The sequence below is a fragment of the Dermacentor variabilis genome, chromosome 9 (assembly GCF_050947875.1).
Source record: "Dermacentor variabilis isolate Ectoservices chromosome 9, ASM5094787v1, whole genome shotgun sequence".
Taxonomy (NCBI): Eukaryota; Metazoa; Arthropoda; class Arachnida; order Ixodida; family Ixodidae; genus Dermacentor; species Dermacentor variabilis.
The window spans coordinates 112,791,414-112,813,184 of NC_134576.1; the positions used below are offsets into that span (position 1 = coordinate 112,791,414).

Genomic DNA, 21,771 nt, shown 5'->3' on the forward strand with positions numbered 1-21,771 from the left:
TCTTTTTTTATTTTGGGCAAGCTGCGGAACCTGCCATCGTGTTCAGCTCAGTTAGAAAAAGAAAAAAAGGAAACACGTTCCGAGAAACACTATTAATATAATTTCCCTCATGATAAGTTTAGCAGACTTTGCCCAGTTTTCAAAGATTACGCAAAGAAGAGCTTAAGGGAAGGCTATCATTATGGCCAGCTATGTCGGAGAATATGAACTTCCGCTCCTGTACGTAGACTCCGAATATTGGCTGAAATATATACAAAGAACTATTCAAGGTAGTTCATTGACATTTGGAACAAATATAGCCCAAACGAACGGTTATGTATGTGAAGAGTAAGGGGTAGTGTAATCGTGTCGCCCTCATCTAGATACGTGATGACGCTTGTAAGCCGCGGCTTATTGTCCTCTCAGGAAGCTATCGAAGAAAAAAATCTTGTTCCAATCAGCCGGGCAGATAAATTTTACTTCCATGTGAGATAAGTATTTCATACTTATGAATACGGCACGTTAGGGACCTCACAGCCAACGTACTTTCATCAGAAGAATTTGCCCCGCATTTTTCAAGTCAACCCCGTAAATTTTAGTGGCTGATCCTGATGCCGGAAAGTTATGCCTGCTATACTGCATTCACATATTGCTCGGACGCTTCTTCTGTTCCTCCTGACCTTCACTCCGAGGTTGTGAATTCACGCTTATCTTATGTTTTCACTCACTAAATCTTGGAAGTTTTTGCTTTCCCCAACAGAAACTATTCCCCAATGCCTCTCATTAGCATTGCCCGTACGGCAGGCATGCCCAAACACAATACCAGGCTTAATAGTTCGAGCGTTCCTGGACCACACAATATTCTCGATCAGATAATAAAGAGCAGAAATTTCATTATGAGCGGCTTCAAGCAAATTATTCTGTTGTGTTCAATTGCAGGCAGTTTGCTTCCTATACGGAATAGAAACCAGGACTGTACTAGTGTTGAAGTTCGGTGACCACCTGTATCTAGCAACATATCCACCAATTACAATAACTTGTATCGCATGTAAGCTTTTGGAGCATGTAAATCACACCTCTACATTATTTACTTCTTTTTCCTTAACCAGCAATGAGTGCTCAGTGGAACACTCCACGTGAGTCGAACTGGCGTGAAAGAAGATCGAGGATCTCTACAGAGCGGCATACACCCGGTGCATTCTGGTTCAGTAGGAAAGGCATCTTTGATCTTCAAATAATTCTCGTCTCTGTGATGTACTGGCAACTATAAAAGCCTGCTTCATTGGCTGAAAGGGCGGCACCATCATTTGCGATGTTCTCCAAGGACTCTTAGAAAACGACTTTGATGCAAATGCTCTTGTCATACGATGTCTTAAGCCATCTAAAAGCGATGGCATGCTGCCTTTTCACATGCTGTTACAGATTGGGCTGCACAGTTTACGGCTAACTCGCATGTCAGGTCGGAATGCAGAACCAATTGTAGCTTCACACTTACATTTTAGTCGAATATAGTTTTGCAGCTGACAGACTTTTACGATCAAAGAGACTTCCCGCAGGACCTGTTTTTCGCTGTTGTCGAAGTGTTCCTGTACAACCCTCTTTTATAGAACTGCTTACCTTATTGTCTTATGAAATGCTTGTTTTGTGCTTGTAGACGTGGCTATGGCTATTTCGGCTGCTATGCGTATACCTAATCAACTTACGTTTTTTTATATCTGTTATAAATGTCATGAAAGGAATTAAAGCATTCGTGCTACAGTTCCCTGTATAATTTGGGTTTCGTGCTTGAGGATTCCGTTTGACGCAGGGTCAGTTACGCCCGTCACTAAAGAGACGTTGAAGGACTTCTGCTTGCATGGAGGAGTGGCAAATATTCATTGGAACATACCCAGTTACCTAATTTAATTAAACTGAATTTCATTTCTAAAAATTTAAAGTTTTGGCGCTCTTTGGCCACACTTGGCCCTTGCGCCAATAAACACTACATATCATCAAAATTAAAGTTTATTAAAGAGCGGAACATACCTAGTGGCACGTGCCTCGCGACCCAAGTTAGCGCTAAAGATGTTAGGTGTGCACGAATAAACAGCAAACTGAGTGAAATTCTCAAACAATGCTAGTCGCAATCAAAACAAAGGGCCCGGAGCGTTAGCTTGCGAAGGCTGGCTACGCAATGCCGGAAGTAAAGGGCAAGGAAGGAAGGAAGGAAGTAAACTAGGAGTTTACTTCCTTCCTCCACGACCAAATGCCCAGGCGCAGTGAGGATTCACGTGCTGCAGTCGGTCGCCGCAACCTGTGTTCCTGGAAGCCCTGTTGCACTGGAAATATAGTTGGTAATCTGTTCAGTCACGCAAATATGCATAAGGCTGGCTTTTATGCAAATCGTCGAACTGTTTCCTTTTCTAAGACGCTAGGTGTTGCTATTTATTCATGAACTGATTCACAGTTTAGTAAACGTGCAAAGCATTTTTTTAGCTACGCAAAACCAAGCAAAGCGGAAGTTCGCAGTAAGATGGAGGCTTGAGGCGATTAAACTGTGGGAGAACTACCAACGACGCTGGTGTCAGTCTTGCGACAGTGGGACTTTTCTTGTACTGACGACGACAGGCGCCGGCGGGAGAACGTCGGCTCAGGCGACTTTATTTAGCCGACAAAAGTTATTCCCACGACTGTACAAAGTTTTTAAAGGTACTGTTCGTTTAGGTAAGTTGTCACTTTAGTGAGCATTTCGACGTGTGCCGAATGGTGTATTGTAACCGTGTTCTATTGTATCATATGTATTTGTGCATTATTTACATACACGGTGCTTCGCAGAACATCGTGATCGCCATCCCTTTCGAGGCGCTGTCGATGGCCATCAACAACTCTCTCCTGGCGGCTGGTGAGCCCTACCGTCCCATACACGAGGTGGAGAAGGGGCCTCGCATCGCGTTCATCTCTTACCGCAACGACAAGTTCTTCCGGCCTAATCGCCACAGCCCGGTGTCCTTGGTCAGCGCAGGTAAAAGCGTTAGATGGTCACTACTTTCGGGATATGATGTTTTCACATTCACCAGATGGCGTAGGGGAAGTATGCCCCATATTACATGTGTAACAACATGAACGTTCTAAGCAGAGAGGGAAACTATAGCCGCCGGAATAAAAAATTAAGGAAAAGAACACAATTAAGGAAAAGTTATGATCAGCTCATAAGCCTTCCCGATTTGAAAATGATTTCTTTCATGACTGCTGCAGCAGGAAACAAAAGTTAGGCCGATCTGGGGACAAAATGGGGGGCTCCGAAGGCATTTCAGTTTATTAAGCAGGTGTACTGAGACGCTACGTATAACCCTATTTCAGTCAACGTCAACGAAGCAACCACAATGCGGGTAACTATAATTTCCCTTTCAATTGCTCTGGTCGTTGAACGTTCTTCTAGATAGTTTCCAGTGTTATCGTTATCGTCAGGGCTTTGGCTCCATCTGACGGAGCTTGCACAATACAGACAGAGTTGCTTTGAGTAGTTTTTTTTTTTTTTTTGCTCCTACAGCCTTGAATAGTTCACATCTGGACCTCCTGTGTGTGTTTGACTGTCTATTCCTGTATGGCGACGCCGGCCGCAGTCATCGTGAAGCCAAGTCCTCCCCCACAGTTTCACCCTGACCACGGCTCTAAGAAAACGAAACTTTGCCACCTTCCCTAATTCTAACTCACGTTCTCGGGGCAACGTTCAGCGTATAGAACTGGGCGGGCAAACCACTGTGCTATCGGCGCTGTTTGGTGTATACCGAATTCTGCAGTCTATAGTCTCAAGCCCCCCAGACATTATGAAAGTATCATGGCTTCCACGCACGTATAGGTAGAAGCCGAAGCGTGTAATGCTTTTAGTGAACGAGAATGCCGTTGCCTATGTCAAGGTACAAAAAAACAATATTGTGTGCCTGAGGGTGTTCGCTGCGAGTCATATACGCTGCGATGATGGGTGATGGTGATGGCTTTCGCTGCGAGTACGTATGTACAGCGCAAGAAAAATCATCACATATCGTCGAAGAAGACAACGCGCCCGTATACAGTGGTCATCTTAACGATAGCTTTGTAACCTCTTTCTATAGCCCCACAAATATATCATGCTACTCGAATCAACTATAGTCCAGCTTCCTGCTTGAAGTAGAGACATGTGAGGGACACTTTTTTTCCCCACTACGTAGAAAGCGCACGCTGGCTCTGTAAAGAAGCTTATACTATAGACAAAAAAAGACGCTAAAACAGAAGGCTGGTGAAAGAGTCGCAGCTCCATGTGAAGTCATCGTAGATTTCGACGTCGTAGCTATAGGTGGAGTAAATAGATTTTAAATAGAGAGGTAAGTGGTTATCTAAAGCTAGGAGAATAATAGATGTAGAAAAAGAAAGAATAATGAACAGTTTTGGGGCTCACAAAGACTCACGCTTACACTAGTGAAAGAAAAGAAACGGAAACACACGAACCATGACAAAAATGGTGCTTCACTGCAAAAAAAAAGAAAAAAAGCAAAGAAGTCGTCTCTATAGCATCTCACATGCATGTCCGTGGTTATATAAGAAAAGTATTTTACTGCACTGAAGGCTGTTCTTTCAAGGCCACTAACTGGCTATGTTCCAAATATTGTTCCAAGGGACAATGGATGATTTCGCCGAGCCTAAAGTTTAACTCGAGTCTGTTTCCTTTGCTGGGAGTATCAATTTACAGTCAAGCAGCGAGTGGGCTACGTCCTCTTACGCCCTCTCGCCGGAAACGTGGCGCGGAGCTTGCGCGATGAATTTTATAAGCTAGGCATTGTTTGCTTGCAACACCAAGTCGAAATCGGTGAAACTACGTGCCCCCCCCCCCCCCGCTCCTTGCCCTTCCCGTGCCCCCTTCGTGGTATTTTTCCATCCACACTGGATTTCAGCCCACGGTCTACAGCATACAAAATTGATCTTTTGGAACCTTTCAGAAAACTGCGCCGCAGATAATCTTCTCGCTGAGGCGTTTCTGCTCTCACCTTGTCAATTTTTAATCTGTGAAGATGTAGCACATTGCACTCTAAAAGAAAGGAAGACTAGATTTATAAACACTCAAGAACTTTTGCTAAGGCGAAAGGCCCTAGACGCTCACACACAAAAGAAGAAGAAAAAAAATAAAAGAACTGAGATCTGAGATAAATCAGTAACGCACGGCGCTGAGCTTTCTGCGCGAAAGTGAAAACAAACGTATGTGTTGACTTTCCTTTTCTTTCCTTGTAACGCCTTATAGCAATATTAACGATAACATATTTCTTAAATAACAGGTATACAACCGAAGCTCATTCGGCGTTTCACTTTCTTTAGTATTCCCTTCATCCGCACTGAGAGTGCCTGCTGTTGTCGCAGTATACGAATGACTTTAAAACAGGAAGAATCCCTTATGCTTGCTGTTTTTTCTTTTCCTTTCTTTTGTTCCTGCACCGGCACTCGTCGAAGGCGGCGCTTGCAGTTTGTAACAGAAACGTTTCCATCCTCCCATATACGGTCGCAGGCCAAGTCGTGCTCTCCGCGAAGATCGGCGACAGCAAGATCGAAAATCTCACCGACCCCTTGGTCTACTCGTACCCGACGTACAACGCCGAGAGGTACATCTGCGCCTTCTGGGATGAGCGCCGTGAGTATAGATTCCCGATTTCTGTGAGCAAGATTTGCTTCGAGACGCTAGTTGTGGAGTAGATTTGTTAATGAATTTCAATATGGTTCGATGGTTATATACACAACAGCCAATCTATAGTGATGCACACTCTTAAACAAATGTACACCCGTGAACGAAAGCACAATGACCGCATGGTCGCAGGAAAAACGGAATTTCTTCGTGATTAGCAGGCATAAACGGAAACAGACGAGTGGGCTAGAAAATTCGCAATGCCTAGTTAGGCTTGCACTCTTTAGTTCCAAGTTACACTCGAAGGCAGAGGAGAAAATCAGTTTTAGCACGCAATCTGTGGTCCGTACACTTTTGCTGACGGCCGTACACGCTTCGGGTCGTATCTTGCCGCACAACGACAATCGTCATCTGTCTTGCTTGCGTTTCCTTTCTTGAAAACACTGCGCTCGCTACATTCCTGTCGAGAATGCTCTGTCATGCCCATCACGCGCATGCCGTTCGTGACTTGCAAGTAACGGACGCGCAGCGTTAAATAATAGAAGTGCGGACAAGAAAGATGACGATTATTGTTGTGTGGCAAGATACCACCCAAAGGGTGTGTTTTGTTTGAGTGCAGGCATTTACGTTTAGCGAGTGCGTGCGCAAATTGCGGATGCGACGTAAGAGATCTTCAATGATGGGGCATCGCTCCGCATAGAAAAACAACACGCTAGTCCGGTGAAAATTGTGCATTTAAACTACGACAAGCTCGTTTGAATGAGCGAGGTAGCAGCAGCTCTGAGTGACACGAGCCTCGTCGCCCGTATCTGTTAGCTGTTTGCATAACGAGGACGAAGGCGGTGTATGTTAGCCGGGGGAATAATATTGACGAGAAGCGTTTGCACACAGAAGTACAACACATATCTCGTATTACGTTTGAAACTCCCGTAAATCATGCATCCCCATAGTGTAGCCGTGTGAAGCGATGCGAGAAGCCGCCGCAGTGCGCGACATGCTAAGCTTTTCGTAGCGTATATCCTTGGTAGTTTTGCAAAAGTCCGTTGCGTTTTTCACAGCGAAGAGGCGACAACTTGGGCCATTCGATATGCAGAACTATATATATATATATATATATATATATAGCGAAAATTCACCTAACCAATTTTATTTATTACAGTAGGGCACAGATTGCAATTTACGAATTGTAGGCACTGAGTTCGTCGGGCGTATTCGGTTGAAACGAATATTTAGGATCACAATAGTTTCGGGATAATGGTTCCCAAAAATTGCGACAAAATACGCGCGCCTTCCAGTTACCTTTGTGCTTCAATGTATACAACGGTAGTTCGTTAAAAGTGTAACTGAATTATTGGTGCATATTTACCGCAAGCTTCACGGTCCATATCTTGCAATCAGTAAAACACGAAAGCCCGTTTAGAACGACAGAAAGCTGAGCCAGTTGCTAAGGATTCATTATGCAAAAAAGTGGTGAGGCGTCAAGACAGTACACAAGAGTACACACACGGCGTTCGTGTTGTCCACGTCTCTACTCCTGTGTCCTGTCTGCACGCCTCACCTCTTTTTTGCATAACGAAAGCCCGGCCTCCGGCATGACGCTTCCGTCTACTCAGACGAATGCCGGGCACATAGCCAGAACGTGAGCTTATTCAAGAGGATATTTTCACTACCGCATGAACGTCTCGCTTTCCCATATTTTCCAGATCTAGGGACAATATCCCTATATCCCTTCAAGTATATATATATAAGTTAGAACCGGCAGCGCAAGACGGGAATAATTGGCGATCACAGTGAGGGGCATTCGTCCTGGCAGTGTACATAAATATAGGGTGCTGCTGACGATGATATACAAACGAGAGAAGGAGAGAAACCGAGCAGCTCGATTTTGTTAACCACGCCCACATAAAGAAACAGACAATGAAGCCAAGGAACGGAGATTTCAGTGGCTTCATTACCTCTTGGTTATATGTATATATTCAACGTTTGAATGATGATATACTGTAGGCGTGGGCAGTTACTTGGTGGCAAAGTCAAGCGAGCGAAATATCATTCTGCATTAGGGCATTTCGCCCATTCAAGCGTCAAAGTATTTCTGAATATGCCCTCTCATTTCAGGTAAGGAGTGGTCTACCGCCGGCATAACGACAAACCACTCGACAAACGTGACCGTGTGCTCCTCGACGCATATGACTGCGTTTTCGCTGCTACTGGTACGTACCTTAAGAGAGAGCACTTCGCATCGAGCCTTTGGTGACAGCTTACAGATTCCTGCTAGCATAAACGCGACTGTCGGCGTGTTATACATAGAGTTTGGCCGAGCATAACTTTGCCTATCTTTAGAACATGTATAGAACGTTAACCATTCCGTGAATATAACCTTTATTAAGTAACTATCCGTATCAATGTGGGTATATATTCCCACAATTTAATGTCCTTTTGAATATGAAAAGAGGCTGATTAGTCGAATACGCATCCGGTTTGCTACCCAGCCCAGTAAAAGGGGAGGCGGGATTATATATAGAAAAAGGGGAAAGAGGGACGTCTTTTTTGAACATAAGCGCACACGAAGAAAATGCAAAGGGACCGGTTCGATCACAGGGACCCTGGATCCTAAGGAGAAATTAAAGCCGCAGTAGCTCTTTCAGGACCGTGTTCATCGATGGGCACGTTGAAATGGTTATGGATCGATAACGTGGTGAGGTTAGCAGTGCCTCAATCTAAATAAATTTCGTCCGTTAATTAAACAGACGTTTCGGTTATCACCGAGTGTGAGACGCATATGTGAATTTGGTAAGTCTAGACTAGCAGAGTGCGAGATTAATCTATTCGTAAGTTCAAGAAGGGATTGAATTTTAAATTGTTGTGAAATTGATAAGGCGCGCGACGTATTCTTTCACTACAACGACTTCTGTAGCAAATTATGCAGCGAGAGTGACGCGTGCCTCCTGATAGCACGATCGAACTTGCAGATAGCCCGGCAATAGCATCAGCTGTAGGTTCGGTAAGCGCTCATCCTAAACAGTCAAACTTGTCCACCTCGGTCAACATCGTATTCCTGTGAACAACGGCTTGAAACTGTTCCCAAAAGGAAAGCCAATTGCGAGGAGTTCCGCAAAACATTTAAAAGTTCCAGGCATGGAAGCCTGACGCCGTGACTATAGGAGTTGATTCCTCCACACTAGTGATTCGGTGATACGGCAATTGTACTGCGGATGGCTGTTAATTCTGTGTTCGGTGCCTACGTTTCGATGAGTAAGCAACTGCCTTGTCGATATACTCCGCGGTTCGGAGGAATTCCATTTCGCCGTCGGTTACCGTAAGGTACTGCTGTAATTCTGGATCTATCGATTTCAACTCGCTGGTCATGCCTTCCAGTGTGTTCGCGAGTATCTGAAGGTCTTTGCAGGCTCGTTCCGTCATTCGTTATGGCCACCTCCGTTTCACTAACTAGCTTTAAGGGTGCGCTGTGCTTTGTGCTTGTGCTTTTTACCGAGTCCAAGATGACGACCGGTTTAGGCGAGACAGCCGGGAAGATTGGACACTAAGGATGACAGCCAGGTGGTTATCAGCTGTCCGGTGTTATGGATGCCATCGGTCGATCGTTCTCGAGTTACTGGCACCCCTTTTAGATGACAAACACCTTCAGGGGCAAGTTAAAAGCTTCAATGCGGTAAAGATGTCATCCTCATTTACAGGTAAAAGCGAAGCCGATTGGGGGTTCGCGCGCTCTTCGCGCCAGCTCGCGAACGGGGCAACTTCTTCTGCTTCCTCGTGTCAATGATATGACATGGTGTCAACAATGATATGGTGTCAGAAAAAAAAATTTCACAGATTGTGGACAATTATATAATACCGAGCTTGTGTGCCGATGAACGACGAGCTCTGTGTTCAGCAGTAAGTATGGTTGACAATGTCCTACGCTAGTGAAACGCGTCCGTATATCGTATACAGACGGTTCTGTAAATGCGAAGTTTGACTTAGACGTGTGATGTTCATAAACCTGAATTTAAGGGAAACACTCGTTTAGCTTTGAGTTGCTCTATGTTCGTTTGTGATCGTCCCTTTCTCGCGTGTGTGCGTCTTCGTTAGCGCTAATTTCCCTGAGCAGAAGATTGAAAGGAGACAGTTCCACGTATTGTAAACAATGCTGTAATACTGAGCTAAACCTGTGTATATGAAATTTTTTGCCGTACTGTGCGGTGAAGAACAAAACAGACGCGGACAAAGTTGAAAAATTATTTCAATCTTGACGTTTCGAAGCTGTGCATAAATATTCCGTGTGGGGCTCCTTAACTAGATTGTGAGCAAACTTCCTGTGTGGTGGTCGAATCCTCAACTTCTTAAAGGTTTCTTTTTCACCTTGTTCGGACGTCTGTTGTGTTTTTCGCCACAATTCTTCCAGATTAGATGAGACTTTGTCAAACCTTCGAGTTCAGCCTTACCCCAAGTGCATGTACCATTTGACACGAAATGTACAGAAGCAAATGGTGCTTGCTTTATTTAGTCCTGTTCATAGTGCGTTCTCTATCAATGAATCAATGTTTACTGGGGCCGCAAGGTATGTGAAAGAGTGACAAAGAAGAGCTGCAATTCAGGCAGCTTGAAGGGTTTTATTATTCGCAGCATGAGCCACTAGTAACAATAATAAGACACAAACAGAAGGACAGAGAACATAGCTTCAACAAAACAGCAGTTACTGTAATACATGCAAACGTATATATAGCTTTCAATGATGCATCAATCCACTGTAGGCAGTCTCGCTGACTTTATTTCTCCTTTTTACACACAACAATACTCTGGGAAACTAAGTAATAAACAACACTGCAATGATTTGATTTGGTTATATATCTTCCAGTATTGCGTGGATAGGTGTCGCCATGTAAAAGCCCTTTGAGCTCAGAACTTAACAACACTTGGTTGATTCACATTGATTACCTTACTGTAGTGTTAGCTAAGTGTCGCAGGTCAAAGCCTCTTTTTCTCAGAACTCGCGTCATAAATGCATCTGTGAAATCTGATACTCATTGTGCTAGGGCATCGCGCATCTTACACGGCTCTCGTGGAATATATATGGCCTATTTTCGCTCGTGCCACACATGGCACTGAGCGAGAAAAAAGATAAAAGCAAATTGTCGCCCTAAAAAGTGCCTCGAGCGCGTTGACATGTGGATGGTCGTCTCGCGAAGTTATCTGAAAGACAACCCTGGTTTCGAGGGGGCGCGTTAATTAAACAACGTTTTGTCATTGTCACCAGACAAGTTCAAACGCAAACTTCGTGCTTTTCGAAGGAAAGTAAGCCTTGCGGGTATAATTTGACTGCCTCGTGATGGATCTGCTGGTGCTTTTTTTTTTTTTGCCGTGCATACTGTACCGGTAGTAGATGTAGTTTAGTATCGTTTGCGTCGTTGCGTTAGCGCCAGTGAAGAGGAGCCTGCCTCTCTCTTGGGTGCAAGCAGAGTTTCACGCACTTTGCACGAGACAGGCAGAGGTTGTTTGTGATAGGGGCGCATTTTGAATAATAGAGTCATTAGGCGGTTCTCTGAAGCTGACAGGTTTTCATCTACAGCAATGCCCGCATGCCGTGGATGTGCTCAAAGTTGATTAAAAAATTTGGGCATAAGTTTATGTGTTTATCAAACAAGGAGAAATGTGTCGCGTGAAGATTGGGAAAAAAGTTTTACCGATGTCGGGATGATGCGCAAATTTTTGTAGGGTATATATACTGGGCCAATAAGCACACTAAAGGTGAGGGAGCTGCCAAGTTGTGGTTCCAGTGTACTTTCAGTATACCGTCGTGCAACGCTGCAATCAATCATTGCGCACTTAAGGAGGAACCGAGAACAACCAACAATAATTTATTTGCGTAGTTGCCCGTCTGTGCTCGAAGAACACATCAATACCGCCCCGGCGACAGCGTCATGGGAGCGTGGCGAGAAGCCGTTCTTAAATGCATGTTTCGGCAAGTGCTAGGATTAATTACCGAGAGTAATGAAGTTAGAAGAAGGGCCGTCTGATTTATCACTGTCAGTCCCTGAACATTTGCGTAGCTATTTTTTTTGCACATCACGTAATGCTTGAAATTCTAGTTTCAGGTTTCCCGCAAATCTATTTTAAAAAATACCGCAACGCCGGAGACGACGACAGCAACAGTAACGCTGGTAGTCGCATGTCACGACACATTGTTCACATAGGGTTGGTAATATCGAACGAATGATTAATCCATTAATCGATTGAATGTATTCCGCGAAACGATCAATCTACATCGGTATCCACCTATCATTTTAATCGACTTAATCGATCAGGCCTGTTCGATTAAGCGTTTTCGAGAGTTCTGAGACAAGTGGCGCGAAAATTTCGAAATCGTGCTGTAATGGCGGCGCACGAGCGGTGACTGTGCGGTTGTGGTAGAGCGACTGTCGACCGTTTTTTCCGAGTCCTGAGTGATGCCGAGCCGATGGCTTCCCCTCTCTATCTGCACACACCACCAGGCCGCCCGAAGCCGGAGGCTTGAAACGCCCTCGCAATCTAAGTCGTGCTATAGCAGCGCAGTCGTTGATCGTCGTGTCACTCTAAGTCCACTAAAACATGGCACAGCATGCGCACCGGCTTGTAGCATGTATTTGACATGGCGATAGAGTTTATGTCGATTCTAGCCGATTTATAGCTTCCGAGCGTCTATTGTGACATGCTGGTTGTGCGGCCATTCAAAGAAAATGTCGGTGGTTTCATCCAAGCATCCAAGCCAATTCACATTCCTTCGCTCTGTGGAAAAGAGTGCGTGTTTTAATTTCTAGAGCCAGCAATCTTCTTTTCCATGTGCATGTTGTAATATCTTGCATGTTTTAGTGGAGTTTCGCATTACACTTCTGCCATCTTTTTCCTATTTCTTGTTTACCTGTACTATATAACAGGGATTCACTATTGGCATGTATTTTATTTAATTCTGCTCCAAATGCCGTTTATAACATATATTGTTTACCTTGGCGTAATAGTTCTGCGGGTACCCGAGAGAGGTGTGAAATAAAGGGTAAGGAAGGCATGCACTCAAACTTAGCTAAGTGCTACAAAGGAAACCCGTACGGGTTCCTCAAAAGAAAAGTTTCGCGGTTGCAGAAACCAGGATGAATTTTTTTTCAACCGCGAAGCTTTTCTATCGAGGAACCCGTATGGGTTTATTTTGTAGCACTTATCTATGCTTGAGTGGATGTCTCGCCTTCCCTTTATTGTTTATCTTTTCAAAAGCCACTAGTGCGACCTATATCTAGTCTTAAACAAATGAAATATTAGTATTTATCAAACGTTTATACTCTTGTATTTCTAACTTGATTTCACCTCTCAAGCATTAACGTAAGGTCTTACAAACGTACGTAGCCGTGTTTTTACTTTTTAAAATGTTCCTGGCAAAATTTGGATTAATCAATAATTGGCGAAAAAATGCATCGAAAGCGATTAATCGATTAAAGGCTGAAATGATGAATGATTAAGCGTTAGTCGGATAAACAAATTAATCGGTCATCCACAGTTGTTCAACAGCAGCGTGCTAGAAACGTTATTCTTTGTATTGCTGTTGCTGCATGGGTGTTCTTGTCTAGGAAAAAAAATGAATAATGCATTTTGAAGCTTACGTGGCCATGTACGCTGTAGACCCACAGGTCAGAGAATATAATATGTCCTGGCTATAGTTTCTCTGTGTCTATTGGTGAAACTCTGCACCGCGTGATGGTGCCACTAACGCTGCTCACGTCTACGTCACCGGTAACCCTGCATTTCACACATGGTAAGGTGAATGCGGACGGGATAAAATTCTCCAATAGGATGAAGATGCTGCAGAATTTGCACTGCGGTCTCTGGTCGTGGTGTGAAGAAGCTCAGAAGCACATCACAATGCTTGGCACTCCTTGTGCACTTAAAAATGTCAAGGAGCCAACATACTGTACAATATATCTCATACCTAACGATTAAAGTAGTTCCAGGGGTGACAAGACGGATATATGAGTGTTCCGATCTCTCAAGTTCGACTTGAAATAGAATGACCACTAAACTTTCACGTGCATATTGGAACATTTTTGCGAGCCTTGTGTTGTTTTCATCTCGTGGATAACTGCGCAATGCCCATGTCTCACTAGGACCCTCTTCCGGGAAAGACCACCGCACGCCACCACTACCGGATTCTTTCGCTCATATCCTACGTAGGGTGCATCATGTCTGTCGTCGGGTTATTCTTCACGATATTGACCTACGCTCTTTTCAGGTGAGCTTCTAACGCTGGACGTTTGATCGCACGTTTGACCGCACGCCCGCATGTTTTATCTGCGCATGTTCTGCTGATAATGGCGATGCCGTTCATTTCGTTTTTGTGTGGACAAAGCCAGCTGCAGGGCTTCATTCAGGGGTAATCCTAGGCGCCTGAATGAATGCAATTCAAATACAGTGTGAGTGGCCGTCCTGTAGATGGCCACAACTCAAAGATGTTAAGGCGGGCTGAGCACGTAACCCTCTTGAGCGTTGAAACTCAAGTAAGTGCAGAGAGTTCAGTAAACAAAAAAAAAACATTCAAAAGGGGGCGATCACTTACCTAGACCACCCCATGGAATCGGAGTGGTTGTTTTCACTGAATATCGGGAACAGCACGAAGTACAAGAGAAGAAAGGTTCCTGTACAGTGCACTGTGTCCTGTGCGTGTCCTGACGGCTGCGTACATATTAAAACATCGTAAATGACCTATATAATAATGCTACAGGGAAGTTGCTGCAACCTTTACAAGTCTGACTGGATAAAATCCAGTCAGACTTGTATACATGTCAACTTTGCAACTGTTTAAAACAAGCACCAGTTCGGAGGTATCTATTGGCAAATCCCTGTGCAATGAATTGAGCCTGCATTTAATATTCAACTAGAAATCCTTCGCTATGAAAATCGATGGAAAATTATCTGGGGAACCAATGTATTTTAGCCTTAGTTTGAGAGAAATAATGCCTAAAAATTCAGGCTTCCATTAAGGTTAACCGCACACTGACTTCAACTTCAGAATTGCGACATGTTCCCTGAGGTAAATAATGAAAATGTATGATGAGTTAAATATCGGTGCATTAAGAACTAGCATTCTTTGCGGTTTCCTGGCGTCTGACGGCATCATTAACGCGTTGCATGAAGATATGACCGCTTTAGCTCTAAAGCGCTGTTTTTTTATGATTATTCAGTCAGCCGGGGCCGAGTTCACAAATCATTAATACCCGTAAACGATATTCGGGACAGTCTGGCCGAATTCGCTAGTCGCGATTGACTACCGCCTTCTTGTACGAACACTTGTGGCATCTGAACATTCGAGCATACAGAGAGAGAGAGAGAGAGAGAGAGAGGAAGGACAGGACAGGACAGGCAGGGAGGCCAACCAAACGAGCACCCGGTTTGCTACCCTACACTGAGGGTGAGGGAAAGGAGGAAAAGAAAGAGGAAAAAGGAAGAGAGTAAGCACGGAGTGCGTGTGGAAGGATGCACAAGGGAAACTATACAAACAGAACTCGCTGTGTTGTCGACGCTCTTCCTTTCCGACAGGTGCTTGAACAAGGACCGGTCGGGCAAGATCCTGCTCAACCTGTGCTCGGCGATGCTCTTCCTGAACGTCTCCTTCCTGCTGGGCTCCCTGCACGAGCGATTCCCCAGGCTCGAACTGTGCCTCGGAGCGGCCGTGGCCACGCACTACTTCCTGCTCGCCTGCCTCGCCTGGATGGGCGTCGAGGCGTCCAACATGTACCAGATGCTGGTGCACGTGTTCGCCACGCCAGAGACCTGTTTCATGCTCAAGCGCGTCCTCCTCGCCTGGGGTAAGCGATCACAGATCTATAGTATTACACATACCCACGCGAAAACTATACAGCTAGCAAAACACTACGAAGGCATTAAAAGGGGACGAGCTCGGCCTAATAAGGGGTCAAGTTTGAAGCAATGCCGGAGGAGGGAGATTGGGCCCACCGGCGGCAAGTTCCCTGTTCGTCCACCTACATTTACTCTCTTACCTGTTATTCCTACGCTTACGTTAAATCTACGTCAGTTTTATACTAGTCTTCCTTGGCTTCCTTGTCTCTTGTGTTCCCATTGTTGTGACTAACTATAAATCGGACCCCTCTGTTCCCCTTTTCTCGTCTGTACGCCATCCGATCACCGCTTACGTGACTATGAAATTGCAGCCCATCCGATCAGTATGACTTGTCGGGCCATAGCCTATATCGGTTTACCCTTTCCAATGCGCACTGTTTATTAGGCTTACAGAAAGAGTAAACGGGAGGGGGGGGGGAGGAGTTTGTTAGTACTTCATGTTGAAATTTCACCTCGCAAAGTAAACAATAGCGGGAGGGAGCCAACACATCACGAGCGCTGTGTCTTATGACCTCCTTTACATGCTAGTCTACTTTTGTGTTGCCTCGCCGGAATGTCAACATGAAACCGTCAATTATTGTTACCCTCGCCTCTGAAAGCGAATTCGCATTGTAGAATATAAGGCTCGGTCGCGGATGTGCTTGCCTTATTAAAGCTTTAACTCGGGCGAGTTGGTTCGTACTTGGATAAAAACGCCGCTCGGCTCAAACAAGGACAAGAAGAAATACAAAGCTACGTCACAAGCGCTTGTGATGCGGCTTTGTGTTTTTTCTTGTAGTCGTGTGCACTCACGCTGTGTTTTTATCTGACTTTACCACAGTGTTTTCCGACGTAGTCTATACCATGTGTCCCTTGTAACCAAAAACAGAAAAATATGCAAATACCACGCAGCTGCACAGAACCAAGGTAATGTCACTTGGAGCAAGTCACACTATTTTTCCGTATTTCGTCGAATGACATAATTAGTTATAATTATTGCATAAACTTCTGAAATATTATAGTCAAAGCTAAAGTGTCAGTGAAAAAATTGTGAATAATTGTGAAAAATTTTCCGATCCGGCTTTCTGTTGTTCAATGCGTTGTACCATAAGCTTGCTTTCCAATCCTGAGAAGAAGCGTGCAAAACAAGCTAATGTGTGTATTTGTTGTGCCGCAAAACACTTATTTGTATTTTGCGACAAACAAAATTACCTTGGTTCTGTCCAGCCGCGTGGTACCTGCACATATTTTTTAATATATTGCCCAAGTTACGTGGAGCAGATATTACATAATTGGCTGATTTATCTCTCGGCTTCGCCGTTCTACTGAAAAGTATTGCAACTTGAAGCATCTGCCGTACGAGCTATCCTACTCAATGTCTTGTAAGAATTGATTTCTGTTGAGGGTTCATGCATCCAAGCAAGCTATTTTGGCTCCTGACTAAATGTGCCAAAATATACATGCTAGCAAACTCTAACAGAGAGCTTTCAAAAAAGCATTTATATGACGAATACGTTTCCATGAAATGTTTTTCCATACCTCGTGCGGAAGCCATCGTGAGACTTGAGAGGAAATTGCGTAAAATGGCGCTCTAGTGATGAACTAACCGGCCCAAATGCTTACGCTTCTGCAGGTCGTCAAAAGAATCGCGTTTCCATTGGTCTTGAAGAATATAACAGCTCTATATGCAAATAGTTCAATATTTCGGTCCACATAGACCTATATTTCTTTATGTACCACTGCTTATAAATGTCATCTTGAATTCCAGGAATACCGGCTGTTATTGTTGGAACTTGTCTGGCCATAGACTTGGAGCCTTATAAGGATCAAGGCGACTAGTAAGTTGACGCTTACCCAGGTGAATCTGCAGATGTTAAAAACGTGTGCTTGAGACTTACTGAAAGCGGTAATAATTATTCTTTGCTGGCAAGAGCAAATGTAAAGACACTAAAGACGCACCGTTTCATCTTAAAGGCAAGTTGCACCCGCGAGACAATTCTGAACCTCAGCTACTTATGCATGTCTTAATGGAAGCTATTGTATACCTCAACGTGCACCCTAAAAGCACTCAGTGAAAATTTCGCAGCTGCTTTCTTCAAAAATAACTACCTATCTTAAGTGCAATTGTATTTAAGATAGTCCTCGCATTTTCTGAGAGAGAGCAATTTCACTCTCCCTCTGACCAAGCACCGGCGAGATTAGGCAAGGTGTTCGCTTTTCGAACGTTGGCTTGCGCTCTCGTGATTCGTTGGCGCCGCGCACTCGTCATTGGTCGTCTGATCGTCGAAGCGGAAGCGCCAATAGAGCGCTGCCTGCTCAGTGACGTACGAGGCAACGCGAATGTTCAGAAAGCGAGGCACCTGTTGGGATCTCGTCACAGAGTGAGGAATCTCGTCCAGCGGTTTCGAGCGCTCTTGAAAAGGTAGTCAAACGTGGAGAAAAAACGGCTACTTCCGTATATAAAGGTGTTGGCGGCAAGGTATAGTTCTCGCTAGGGAGTGCAAGAACTATTATAAAAGCTACCCCTGAACCCTGTTAAGGACATCCGCACATTTCGTTTCTATAGTCTGCTCTAGAGTTTCGGGCGTAAACAGGGCAAGAGTGTGAGTGATTCGAGTGGTGCTAAGTGTGCTTACCCCCGAATAACAGCACTCACATGAGCGTGGTGGTCTCATGCCAGCACATCACGTGACCGCACTTAGCCATCCAGAGTAAATGCGGACAATATTTTGCTTCTGGAGCACAATGTATCAAGAATGCACGCGCAATTTATCGTTTTTTTAACTCTATTCAAAGCTATGCTGAAACAACAGAGATGGTTCAGAAGAACTTCACTTTGGCCTAGTTGGACCTATTTTACTGCATATCATATTGACCGCAAATAAAGACGCGGACAGCGGGAGAGAACACATAAACAACACGTGTTGTTTATGTATTCTCCCGCTGTCCGCGTCTTTATTTGCGGTCAATATGATAAGCAACACAAAGGTGCTTAGCTGTCGAGAAGACATGACGGTCATTTAAATAAGAATTTTCTTCTGAATGTCAAATCATTTGTCCATCGCGTTGCGATTTATGTGGTTCTCTTCTATGGTAATCTTTCTTTTTCATTTGGGGCATTAAATACCTTAAGTTCGCAGCGCTTATTATGCTCATGTCTTTTAATCCATTGAGTAAGACAAAACATAGACAGATAAGGACCTAATACCTTCGGCTAACGACCTCTGAACATACTGAGAGTTCGTGTAGTATACATGAAACTTTTTATAAAGGACTCACCATCTCGCTATTGAATAAATTTGAGATATGGCATGACTTACTTTTCTTCCTGCACAGATCTGCACTCCTAACGCGCTCAATCAGTCAATCTTTTGCCACGGAAGTTCCCGCAATGCTGTACAAAGCTGCATTGGTTTTGATGCAAGTCAGATGATATCGTTAAAAATAAACTGTACTGCCGTTTAATTTCCTTCTCGAAAAGTGTTGCACATTTCTCTTCTCAAAACACAAGTTTATCGCAAATGTCAGAATCTTTACTCCACGATATTTCACTGCGTTATTGCGAAATTGCTGTTTACAACAGATGTAGTGAAAAAAAAAAGATTTGCTGCACTAACCAAAATGCCCGACTACGCTGCGCTAATCACCAGTAACCTACAATAGCATACTTTTTTTACAAAACTTTACCTACTAGCGCATGAGTGACGTTAACTAGATACATAAGTAGTTCAATGAAAAAGGTTTTCAATTGATCTATTGTGTTTCTTTTTTGTTATTATAGTTGCTTGATATCATCCAGAAACCCATTCATCTACTACATCGCTTTCCTGGGAATCTCCTGCCTCATCCTCTTCGTCAACTTGCTCGTCTTCATCATGGTGACGCGGGTGCTGTTCAAGCCTCGAATGGCTGAAGCCAACGCCAAGGCCGCCGACCACAACTCGTGCTCGGGCTCCAGCCCCGCCGCCGCCGCCGCCGCCAACCCGCCCATCACAGTGGCCCAAGTTCGCGGCGCCTTCACCGTCATGACTCTGCTGGGCATCACGTGGATATTCGGCGTGTTCGCCGTGGGCGAAGCCAAGACCGCGCTCCAGTACGCCTTCTGCGTCTGCAACTCGATGCAGGGTTTCCTCATCTTCGTGGTGAGAGTGCTGCAGTACCCGGAGGCGCGCGCGTCCTGGGCCCAACTCGTCACCACGGGGACGTTCAAGAAGCACCGCGGTGTAGCGGTGCCCGCGGGTTCCTGGTGCGCCAACTCGGATCCCAAGCAGAACAGCCATTCGTCCATGGTGCGGGTGACGTCCTGCAGCACGGACAGCACGAGCACCGTGGTCTTCAACAGCAATATCTGGAGCAAGGGTGGCGGTGGAGCAGCAGCAGGTGGCAGGGACCACGCCACGATACTGCCCCGTTTCTCGGGCGTCCGAAGGTTGCTCAAGAACTCGAACGTGCAGAAGGACGACAAGAGCGTAGCAACACTGCCAAAGAAGTTGAAGTCCTCGCACAAGGTGAATCCTTAGGCCTTTGTGGTAGCTTAATGCTTGCGAATGCGTGCGACACAGCCATCAGCAACTTCATCGATGGCGCAATGAATCCCTTTGGTCGTGAAAATGCTTTATTTCATGTTTCCTGTTAACAAGTTATGCCATGACCCTGCCCCGGGTTACACTTGCAGATGCAAAAGTTAGAGCGTTATACGGATAGGCCTGATTTTCTGCCCGAACTCTCTCTTCCTTAAACCACCAATTTAGGATCAAACACAGTGTCTTCTAGCGCACCTGTTCTCCGCTTTACGTCTTACATAGCGTTCCTTGGTCAACTCACGGTTATGTGCCCTGCCACAATTTTGTTTCTGAAGATTACCATTTAGTTTCGTGTGGCGTTGAGATTTCTTTGTTTTTCCGTTCAAAGGGTTCGCATTGTAGCGATGCAATACCAATAAGGGTATTTCATACCTATACATGACACATAACTAAAGTAAATCTAAATGATTTTAGCGAGCAAAGTATCGAGAAAGTATCGAACTATCAACCTATTATGTTTTCAAGTATCAAAAGGTGATACGGCTAATACAGCCTCCGCATCGCGCACAATATACCAACAGTCATCCGGCATGCGCGTCGTCTTTAATATTTGTTCTTTTGTGACATGGTATTTATGCACAACACTTTTGAAATCACACCTTGCATTGGCTTCGGCCAATCGGAGCGTTTAAATTTCTCTTTGGGCAGAGATCTAGTGGCTCTCAAAAGCCTAGCGTGTTTTTTTTTTTTACTGTCCTCGATCAACAAATAACCTTCGTTTGTCACACTCTCGTTTCTGCACTCCAGGTGGTCACTGACGAGACCGATTCCAAGGAGTACCACAAGAAATTTTACTCCTCCGAACATCAAGTCCCCTCTGTGGTCCCAGACTTCTACTCAGGCCAAGAGCAGGAAATAATAAAGACCAGCAGCGTGAATGCGTTCTGAATCATATGAGTGATCCGTCGCGTGACATGACCACAACAATGGGCCTGGGGAGCGAGAAGAAGGCACACATCTTGTTCGCCTACGCCGGTATCATTGTGGCATCGTTGGACGCTATTAGTGGTATCCGACAGTTAAGTCTAACAGTGTCGTGTAATAGAAAGTGGATTTTTTGACGTTCGTAACGCAGCAGCCCGTAATGAGAATCACCTTGAACAATGGTCATGTCTCTCGGCTGTGTTCAGTTTTCATGATAATATAAAAAGAACGTACAAAGGGCTTCGTGTTAACATTCTCGTGCTAAAACCGACTTTTGGAGGTTGGATTGAGCTCATCAAAATTTATACGTGGAACGATGTAGAGGTTACTGGCACTCACCCGAATCGAGGAGCGATAGCGCGTAGCACTGAAAAGCTGAATTCACTGCCACTATAGCATATCAGAAAAGAATAAACGGACGGCCACCTAATAACAGATGAAGTAGCACAAATGACTTATTGATTATTTCTATAACTGAAAGAGTCAGCAACAGACGATAACAATAATAATGCCATTATGTATCTAGAATCAGACAACCATGAAAGACTCAGTGAGCTTCGTCGGCCCCACCTATACTGCCCCCAACGTGACGGCACCGAGTTGTTTAGTGAAAGGTTGGCCCCTAGAACGACAAGTAATAATGGCCGATGACAGGAAATTCTGATCGAATGAGCAGTTCGAGTGTTCAAGGACCACACAGTTTCGGCTGATGAGTACACGGATCACAATGTGGAAGGGGTAACAACCGTCCGTTTGTCCGTCCATCCGTCCATCCATCTATTGGTCTGCCCGTCCCATATTCAC

General features: G+C 44.8%; 1 protein-coding gene across 1 annotated transcript in view; it reads left to right on the forward strand.

Annotated features, from left to right (window-relative positions):
- Positions 1–20,931, forward strand: part of LOC142558498 (uncharacterized) — an 86,935-nt gene extending 66,004 nt beyond the window's left edge. The window contains exons 12-19 of the mRNA XM_075670626.1: positions 2,794–2,980; positions 5,492–5,614; positions 7,721–7,815; positions 13,732–13,856; positions 15,161–15,429; positions 17,229–17,298; positions 19,242–19,968; positions 20,791–20,931. Coding sequence (XP_075526741.1) covers positions 2,794–2,980; positions 5,492–5,614; positions 7,721–7,815; positions 13,732–13,856; positions 15,161–15,429; positions 17,229–17,298; positions 19,242–19,968; positions 20,791–20,931 — 1,737 coding nt within the window. The remainder of the gene's footprint in view (positions 1–2,793; positions 2,981–5,491; positions 5,615–7,720; positions 7,816–13,731; positions 13,857–15,160; positions 15,430–17,228; positions 17,299–19,241; positions 19,969–20,790) is intronic.
- Positions 20,932–21,771: the final 840 nt, after the last annotated feature.